Source organism: Scatophagus argus, chromosome 19, assembly GCF_020382885.2.
Source record: "Scatophagus argus isolate fScaArg1 chromosome 19, fScaArg1.pri, whole genome shotgun sequence".
Classification (NCBI taxonomy): domain Eukaryota; kingdom Metazoa; phylum Chordata; class Actinopteri; family Scatophagidae; genus Scatophagus; species Scatophagus argus.
In genome coordinates, this window is record NC_058511.1 from 258,147 (window position 1) to 267,598 (window position 9,452).

Below are 9,452 nucleotides of genomic sequence, written 5' to 3' on the forward strand. Positions count from 1 at the left end.
TTCGCTGAAAGTCAGACAGAAGACTTCAGACTTTCAGCCACATGAAAGATCATAGCAGAAGAAACTGAATTATGAGCTTCAGTCAAACAGAAGAGATGAAAGAGGAAGACTTCAACAGGAGAGAAACGCGCTTCCCCTTTATCTGCACTGTGTTCAGCGTGTGATCGATGTCGTGCAACTGCCTCCACCTCCACCTCCACCTGTATGAGCACAGAGACACCATCAGCAGCAGCAGCGTCCACACCTCAGACCTGTGAGTCCTCATGCTTTTATTTAGCCTTCTTTTTTCTTTGAATGTGTTTTTTCTTTCTGTCTTGCAGTAAAACCATCCTCATTTATTTTTCTCTATCATTTTTCATCTTGGAGCCAAATTCAGCTTGAGATCAGATGAGTGTGAACCTGTAAATCTAAACGAGCTGAACTCTGACTGAATGCAACCTGAAACGTGATGTCTGGAGTCAGATAAGATCACACTCTGCTGCATTTCTGTCGTTTTATCTTGAAAATCTGCAGCATGTGCAGTTTAAAAAGATGATGTGTTGATGACACGTGTCAGTCATGACGAGTGAAGAGCACAGCTTAATGTCAGAGAACTAAAAGCTAAATTAAAGAGAAATAAAAAAAAAATTAAAATTAAAAAAATTTCTTTTAGAAAACCACTGTGAACACGCAGGAGGAAAATCGAAGCAACGAAACGTTAGATCCTATTTTAGTTTGACTTACTCAGCGCATAAAGAATGAATCATTAAACTGTGAAAAGCAGCTGAGTACAAACTACAACAAATAGTTTGTTCTCGTGTCCTCTGATCTGAGGTCAGTGTCTGTGTCTCTCATCGTGCCTCAAGTCCAGAAACCGAAAACTTTTTTGTTTCTTCTTCTTTTCCCGTGGCATTCATCCCGTGACGCCTCGTCAGCGTTATGAAGCAGGACTTTTACTCGCAGTTTACTTAATGTACTGCTGCTACTTAAACTGAAGTGACAGTGTGTGTCATCAGCCAGCAAACACAGCACACGAACAATGTGTGTGCCAGGTGATCAGACACCTGTACAGGTGACACAGCAGGTGTCTGTTGGTTGAATCTGATCTCAGCTGTGCTGTGCAGAAACCACCTGCTGATGAGCAGATTGAAGGCGTGTGGTGGGCTTAGTCCTGGTGCTGTGTTTGTGGCTTACATCCTATTTGACTTCAGCTGACATTTGAAATAAGGGAAGTCAGAGAGGACAAACTGAGCCGCCTTTGACCAGTTTGAATTGTGCTCACTAAGCAGAAGTGGAGAGCAGGAACACGAGGCTTTTTAGGAACTGACACGTTGCTTTATTTCTCCTTTAAGATCAGTTTGTACCTGCAGAAGATCGACACACCTGGTCGGCCTCACTGTCTTAAGTGTGACAGAGATCTGACAACAGGACGTGGACGTCCCGTCCTGTTAGCATGAACATTAGCCAGCAGAGGCTGATGTGAGGTCATCAGCTCTCCAGGTCATAAACCAAAGTGTTGGACACGTTAACATGTTGACCTGATGCTGGTGCCAGAGGAAAAGTCAGATCAGATCAGCAGTTCAGCCTGTTTCAGACTGAACAAAGCCGTGTAACGTTTGTAGTTCATTTCCTGTCCGCCTGTCTGAATCTGAGTCTTTATAAACATGTCCGCCTGTCTAGCTGCTGATGGCCGGACGATGTGAGACTGATCAGTGATCAGTTTCCTGCTCAGTACTGACGGGACTAACTCTGCTTCTGAACTGTGGCTGTGGGGTACATGTTGTACTTTTACTTGTTGTACTTATTTGTTGACATTTTTTCTGCTTTAGTTGCTTTGCAGATTTGGTGTGACAAAAAAAAAATCGGATCAAGAAATGAATGACGATGTAATATAATAGATCACAATAAAACCTAATGGATCTCTGAGGGGGAAACTAACTTCTAACTGACACGCTGAAGTCATTTTCTGAACTGTTTTCTATATGTTTAGAAGTGACGTTCAGGATTTGGAGTTTGGCCTTTAAATTAGATCAACCACATTGATGATTTCTCCTGGTGTTAAACTGGCGTGCGTCAGTTCGGCTGGGAGGTCGAACCTTCGAACATCAGCAGACGGACTGGAGTGGAAAAGAGATTATGTTAATCTGTTAATCTTTTTCCTGTTAAATTTCCAGCTGTTTTTTTCTTTCTGTTCTGTTTTTCATGTTTTCCAGATGTCGTCTTCTTCCACTGAACTGAAATCATGAAAATCTCCCTAAAAAACAATCTGAATGTTTTCAGCAGGAGCAGCGACGCTCTGAACAATTATATAATAATTATCCTGACACAAGTCATGCTTATGTAAACCTCTGAGAACAGATGAAACCACACGCTACATGAATTGGGTCACTCAAACTTTCAGAACGAACTGACCTCTTTTTCTGCAAACTTCCTCCGAGCTTTCACGCACCTGAGCCCAAACATGTTCACCATCTGAGTCGACCACAATTGGAACGTCTGCTTACCAGCAGAACAAACTCTGAGCCTCCTGCACGTCAAACACTCTGGCATTTGTGCCACTTTCATTTCATGTCAAAGATTTGTTTTGTGGCTTTGACATCAAACTCTGTGAAACTAAGAGAAAGTCAAAGTGAAAAACTGAGGTAACTCCGAGAGACTCACCGATGTCTCTGATGAACACCCTTCAGAGTTTTAGGCTTAAAGAAAATATAAGAATTGAAAAACAGTGAAGCTTAAGAAACTGTGATCTCAACATGTTCTCATTTGGCGGATGAGGGACTATTTTCTCTCAGGGTTTGGACGTCTTGGCTCCGCTGAGGAGCCTTCTTACTGTCACGAGACACAAAGACATTTTAACCAGTTTGGTGCTTCCAACAGTTGTGTAACCAGGTCCCTAAAAACCAGTTAGACCAGTCTGACCTACACAAAGCTGAGATCTACTAACATACTTGGTGTTTCTTGCATTCCTTTCATTTACCTGCACAAAACTATAATAAGGACAAATCAGTTTGACTCCTCAGTCGCCGTTCGTTCTGTGAATCAGCAGTCATTAGAGTTCATCACAGTTTTAATTTCTGTCTCTTTTCTGTCTTTTTTACAGCAGAAGATGATGTACCAGCAGGAGGAAATGTTGCTCAACCAATCAGATTATGAGTACAACGGCAACGTGACTAGCCCTTGTTATCACCAGAACAACAACAGAGTTGAGATGGTGATTGGCCCCTACGTCCACTCCATCATCTGCATCCTGGGCTTCGTGGGGAACAGCCTGGTGATCATCACGTACGCCTTCTACAAGAGGACCAAGTCTATGACAGACGTCTACCTGCTCAACGTGGCCGTTGCAGACCTGCTGTTTGTGGTCTCGTTGCCCCTCATCGTCTACAACGACTTGTCGTCGTGGTCGATGGGGCTGGTGGCCTGCAAGCTGCTGCGCGGCTCGTACAGCGTCAACCTGTACAGCGGCATGCTGCTGCTCGCCTGCATCAGCGCCGACCGCTACATCGCCATTGTCCAGGCCCGCCGCAGCTTCAGACTGCGCTCGCTGCCGTACAGCCGCCTCATCTGCGCCATCGTGTGGGCCACCGCATTACTGTTGTCCGTCCCCACCTTCCACTTTTACGACTGGTACCAGCCGTCCCACGGCTTTCCCATCATGATGTTCGATGATGATGAGGAGGAGGCAGAGGAGAACTTCAGGCCTCAGCATGTTTGTGAGTTAAGGTTCAACAACACAGCAACAGCCTGGAACACCAAAGTGGCCATCCCCAGCACCCAGCTGGCTGTGGGCTTCTTCCTGCCGCTGCTCATCATGATCTTTTGCTACACTGCCGTCATCGTCACCCTTCTGAGAGCCAAAAACTTCCAGCGGCACAAGGCGGTGCGGGTGGTGCTGGCTGTGGTGGTGGTGTTCATTGCTTGCCACCTGCCCTACAACTTGACGCTCCTCTACGACACCGTCAAGATTTTCAAGGAAGACTCGTGCGAAGCGTCAGATGCACTGAGCGTGGCTAAAACGCTGACGCAGACCATTGCCTACCTGCACTGCTGCCTGAACCCAGTGCTGTACGCCTTTGTGGGGGTGAAGTTCAGGAACCACTTCAGGAGGATCGTCCAGGACCTGTGGTGTCTGGGGAAGAGGTACATCACCCCGCGCCGCTTCTCCAGGGTCACCTCGGAGATCTACGTGTCCACTCGCCGCTCTGTGGACGGATCCAGTGACAACGGCTCATCTTTCACCATGTGACGACGCTCGGCGGCTCCATCTGCAGATCCGCCTGTGTGGACCACAGGCCTCCCTGCTAAACCCGAAAACCTCTGGAGCTGAGTTTAAGTCCAAACCTGACTCAAATCCATAAATCATTTATTAGTCATGATTGTTTCACTCAGTTAGGTCACAAGATCACTCTGAAAAGATGAGATTTAAAAGGGAAAATATTCTGCTGCGGCAGTTCTGTCCGTCTTTCTATATTTTTTATTTTTTGCGTTGTGAAACACTGCAGTTTTACTTCTTGGACGTGAGAAGGAAGCATCACTCAGTGTGACCTGCTCACAGCTCACAGACAAACGCAAACTGTGAGGAAACTTTGAGTCTGAAGCCAGAAGGTCGACAGGATTTTGTTGATTTGCTAACTTGACTTCTGTGCTGATGGTTTTCACTGTGTGGACACAATCTGCACGGGGTATTTTATTTTGAAAATTGAGTGTTTATGTGGTTTCTGGCAGAGTGGCGTGTCAGCCCTCGGCTTCGCCTCCTGGTCGTGGGTCCAAAATGTCACCTTTTTAAGAGCTGTTTTCAGATTATTCAGTAGGTTGTAAAATGGTTTGTATGTACGAGTCTGAAAATCACACAGACAAAATCAAAGCCACCAAATTTGGAGAAACGTGATTTCATTTCAAACTTCAAACTTTATTTTGTCAATATATTTTTTACACACACCGAAATTCTTTCTGTGCATTTAACCCATCACTGATTGAAACACACAGGAGCCGTGGGCTGCCATGTCAGCTGGGGGAGACGACTTTTAGCCCACTTCAGAATGTCCATTTTACATTGAGAGGATCTGTTCAAGCAGAGGACGAAGTACAGCAGGAATAATTCGGATATTTTTTAAGGCTTCTTTTGGTTTCTGCAGCACTGAGCTACTGCTTCAATCAGGATTAAAAACTTTTCTTGCAGCACAGTGTGAATCAGTCTGTCAGCTTAATATGTTAGACTGAACTCTGTGTCACCTTTTCATCAAAATGTTTGTGTTTTACTTTGTAACTTCCTGCCTCTGCTCTTCAGTTTGTATCCTGTTTGAGGTCTGTTTTGTATTTTCACATCGCTAAATGTACCCATTGAAACCGATGAATGGAACTTTACTGTTGGTCTCGATGTATCTGCTAATTGTACAGAATAAATGTTTTAATTAAAGCAGCTTTTCACTGATGTTGATTATTGAGCGTTAAACTGATCTCCTTCACCAGCCACAAAGATGGATGAAACATGACTGAACTCACAGAATCAGTCTGCTCATCACGGAGAGGATGGAGACCATGTTTGGCTCTGCTCTGCTGCCCCCCAGTGGACAAATCAACTCAGTCACTGCTGCTTTAAGTCGGATGTTTTTACAGTGTTGACTATCAGCCAAAGCTGGTGCTGCTGAGGCGCTGAAGTGATTCTGTTGTTTGGTAAGTTCAGCGTCCTGTGACGGTTTGTTGCTGCAACTCAGAGAGGAAGGAAACCGTTTGTCAACATGCAGGACACAACCTTCAGCGAGAAGTCAAACAGGCCTCAGATGGCAGGACAGTTTGGACGTATTACAGCAGCTCCTGATTGTGTGTAGAAACAAGTTTGTGCCAATAAGACAAACAAAAATAAGTGTGTCTCAGTGCAGTTAAAAGACAAAGTGTTGGTGTGATCATTTAAACTGATGTACTTTTGTTTGTCCTGTTTTCTGTCTAACAGCAGGAAGTCATGTGGGTGGGTTTTTCAGAACTGCCTTCCTATTGGCTGATGAGTTTTTGAGTGGCAGCTCAGCGACCAAACGTGATGTCGTGCGGCCGAACTCGACTGGTTTCCAACAGGACATCAGTGCTGATTCTGTCTGAGAGGGGAAGCTTTGCTATGAGCTGAACTCAAAGTCAGCTCATTCATGTAAGCTAACTTCTTTCTGTAACGTGAAGGAGCCTGTGTGTGTGTGTGTGTGTGTGTGTGTGTGCTCACAGCGAAGCTTTGAACATAAAGACTGAAAACACTGCAGCTCTGTTAGACAGGAACTTACAAAGGAGTTTTCATATACTGCATTATTATTATTATCATTATTACTCTTGCATCAATTCTGATTTTATCTTGAAATAATTGTTTTCTGATTTATTACAGCTTTGTCTTGTTTCATTTTGATTGTGTACTGTTATTGCTTTGTACTGAACTGTGAAAGTAAACTTTTGTCATAATAATTCAAACTTTATTGTCAAAAGTGTCATCACAGGTGATAGTGATGAGATCCTAGACACAAGAGGAGGAAACACTCTCCGCCAGGCCCTTTCAAAGTAAAGGTTCTGAGCAGGATGTTAAAGAAGGTGCAGCTTTTCAACACACTTTGACTTCAGTTCGTTTTATTGTGATCATAGAAGAAGAACATCCTGATGTCACCGACGGCTTCATTCTGCACACACTCTCAGAGCCAGCTAAACCAGGACAATGACGTCACCGCTTAGAGGATGATGTCATGTAAGTGTGTTTGTTTTAAAGTCTGAATGTTGTAAGCCCCTCTATCAGTCTTTATTTACTCTTTCGACTTCTCCTATTGGCTAAGAGACTTCATGACACTGCAGTCCTGATCAACACACACAAATCAGTTCATCCAGCAGCCTCTCAGTCTCCGTCTGCAGTTTGGGTGAAATCAGGAAGGAGCAAAAAAGGCACAGCTGAGAATGAGTCAGTCTCAGTCCTGGACTACGGGGCTTGTCCCGGGTCAGGTCGTTCGTCTCGGGGCACGGACAGGACGAAAGGCACCAGGGCGCCTCTGGCCTCTGCAGGGGAGGGCAGCACCTCCGACAGGAACTCCTCCCGCTCCCCCCGCAAGTCAAACTGCAGCGTCTGGCTCCGGTTGACACAGTAGATCCGGTCCCCGAGCACCACGCAGCGGAAAGGCAGCGGGTCGTGGAGGGGGAAAAACTCCCCACCGAGCCACACTTTCACCACGGTGTTGTACCTGTACACGCTCACCCCCGCGCGCTCCCGGTCCACGTCAAAGCGGTACACGAGGCTGCGGTGCGCCACCATGTCCGTGGAGCGCCGCCGGCTCTCGTTGAACGGACACTCCTCCCACTCGTCCCGGCGGGAGTCGTAGCGCAGCAGGCGGTAGAAGAGCGAGCCGCCGGACACGAACAGCTCCCCGCCGCAGGACGTCGCCTCGTGCGCCACGGCGAAGGAGCCTTTGGGCAGGGGAGCCACCGGACTCCACCTGTCGGCGCGCGGGTCGTAGCGCTCCACAGTGAACAGACACTCCCCTCCGATAGCGTACAGGTAGCCGTCCATGGAGACCAGTCTGAGCTGGCAGCGGGGCTGGCTCAGCGGGCGGATCTGACTCCAGGCGCCGGTCAGCGGATTGTAGCAGGAGACCCGGTCCGACGCTTTGGAGCGGCCGATCCCACCCGCCACGAACAGGTAGTTGTACATAGTGCACATCCCGGAGCCTTTAGCCGGGATCTCCTCCGGCAGGCTGGTCAGCACCTCCCACTGTTGGCGCTCTGGGTGGAGGTAGAACACCCGCCGACGGCTGGCGTCCTCCGAGGCGGACAGCAGAGGGCTCTGCGGCCGGCTGTCCTCTCGTCTCCCCCCGCGGTCGTGCACCTCGCTGGTCTCGGCCACCGCCATCACCTTCGTCCCCTCCATCCTCAGGGCCAGGATGTGCTCCCTTTCGGCCGCCGTCAGCCGGCCGTACACGCCGGGAGTCCGCAGCACCTGCAGGTAGTGGTCGCTCATGTAGCGGTAGAGCCGTCGCGTCGCGCCCTCCGCGCCGTCGCTCTTGGCTTTTGTCAGGAGCTCGAGGCAGTTCTCTGCGCTGATCTGTTGCGGCATCTCTGCAGCTGCTGATCCGAGGCGTGAACAAAGACCCCCGGCGGATCTTTGTGACTCCTTCGCCTCGCTGGCGTCCATCTGAGTGTTGATCAGATCGATCCCGCTCCTGGCAGAGAAAATCACGCGTCTGAAGGTCCACACTTGTGTCTTTCCTCGACACAATAAACGCCCCTTTTCTCCTCCTCTGTTCTCTCTGTTGCTTCAAGTTTTCCTTCCTCCTCTTCACACGCAAACCAGATCCGTTTCTTGATTAATAAGTGACCCTTCTGAGTCCTCCATCCTGCTGTCCTCCGCCGGGGCGCGGCGGCTGCGGACTCTCACTGGACTCCGTGTTCCGGGTGTGGACGCCGCCGGGACCCTGCACACCGACAGGGATGTGGTTCAGACAAACTGCTCAGATTTTACACACCGATCACGTGTCTGTAAAGTGTGTGAAGAGTCAAAGCTGTCAGATAAACGCAGTGCAGTAAAAGTACAATAACACCTCCGAGATGAGGTAAAAGTATCCAGTAACAGGACGTGTAAATACTCAAGTAACGTACAAAAACCTGATTCAGAACTCGATTAATGGACCGACTTGCCTCGCACCACTGAAAATCAATGATGATGTTTGTGAAACACAAGCAGCCATTTTGTTGAGTCAAGCTGCAGAAAAGCGCTTACTGATTTAAAATAGATAGACAGAAACTTTATTGATCCCGAGGGAAATTCAATAACGCAGTCTGCACATAAAGTCTGTTCACACTTCAAAATGTTAAGTTTAGTGCATCATGAAAAGAAGAAGAGGATCAGAAACTTCCAAGAGAAAACAAGGCGAAGGTTAAAAAGAAGGAAAAGACAATAAAAGAACTCAAACAGACGAAACCGATTCTGAGTCTGAGAGACAAAAACAAAACGATCACTTCTCAAGTGAAGAAGAATCACAACACAATGAGACCAGCGTGACAAACAGACGAGTTTATGACCAAACGGCTCCATCTGCTGTCACGTCCGGTTTCAGTAACCAACAAGTCACGAACTGAACTTCAGCGTCACATTCAGTTTCCTGCAAAACTCCAAGAGACAAACGTGCAGTAAACATAAGTGAAACGCAGCTGCTTTAGTAGCGGTCCCGGAGAACTGGTCCAGGTTGCTGCCATGCATCAGGTCACCTGATGGTCGGTCTGATTATCTCTCATTATCGACCTGATTATTTCCATCCATCCATTTTCATTTTCTTTTCGCGGGGAGCTGGAGCCTATCCCAGCTGACTACGGGCGAGAGGCGACCCTGGACTGGTCGCCAGTCAATCGCAGGGCCAACACACAAAGACAGACAACCACACACTCACACCTAGGGGGCAGTGTAGAGCAGCCAATTAACCTAATGTGCATGTTTTTGGTATTGTGGGAGGAAGCCGGAGAAC

The 9,452-nt window shown here is 47.7% G+C and overlaps 2 protein-coding genes across 2 annotated transcripts; one reads left to right on the forward strand and one right to left on the reverse strand.

Moving 5' to 3' along the window:
* Positions 1-50: 50 nt before the first annotated feature.
* Positions 51-5,728, forward strand: ccr6a (chemokine (C-C motif) receptor 6a). Its single transcript, XM_046372627.1, has 2 exons — positions 51-253; positions 3,080-5,728. The coding sequence occupies exon 2, from the start codon at positions 3,086-3,088 to the stop codon at positions 4,223-4,225; it is 1,140 nt and encodes a 379-aa protein (XP_046228583.1). The 5' UTR covers positions 51-253; positions 3,080-3,085; the 3' UTR covers positions 4,226-5,728.
* Positions 5,729-5,767: 39 nt separating this feature from the next.
* On the reverse strand, positions 5,768-9,190 carry LOC124050570 (kelch repeat and BTB domain-containing protein 11-like). The gene has a single exon (XM_046373255.1). The coding sequence runs from the start codon at positions 8,123-8,125 to the stop codon at positions 6,920-6,922; it is 1,206 nt and encodes a 401-aa protein (XP_046229211.1). The 5' UTR covers positions 8,126-9,190; the 3' UTR covers positions 5,768-6,919.
* Positions 9,191-9,452: the final 262 nt, after the last annotated feature.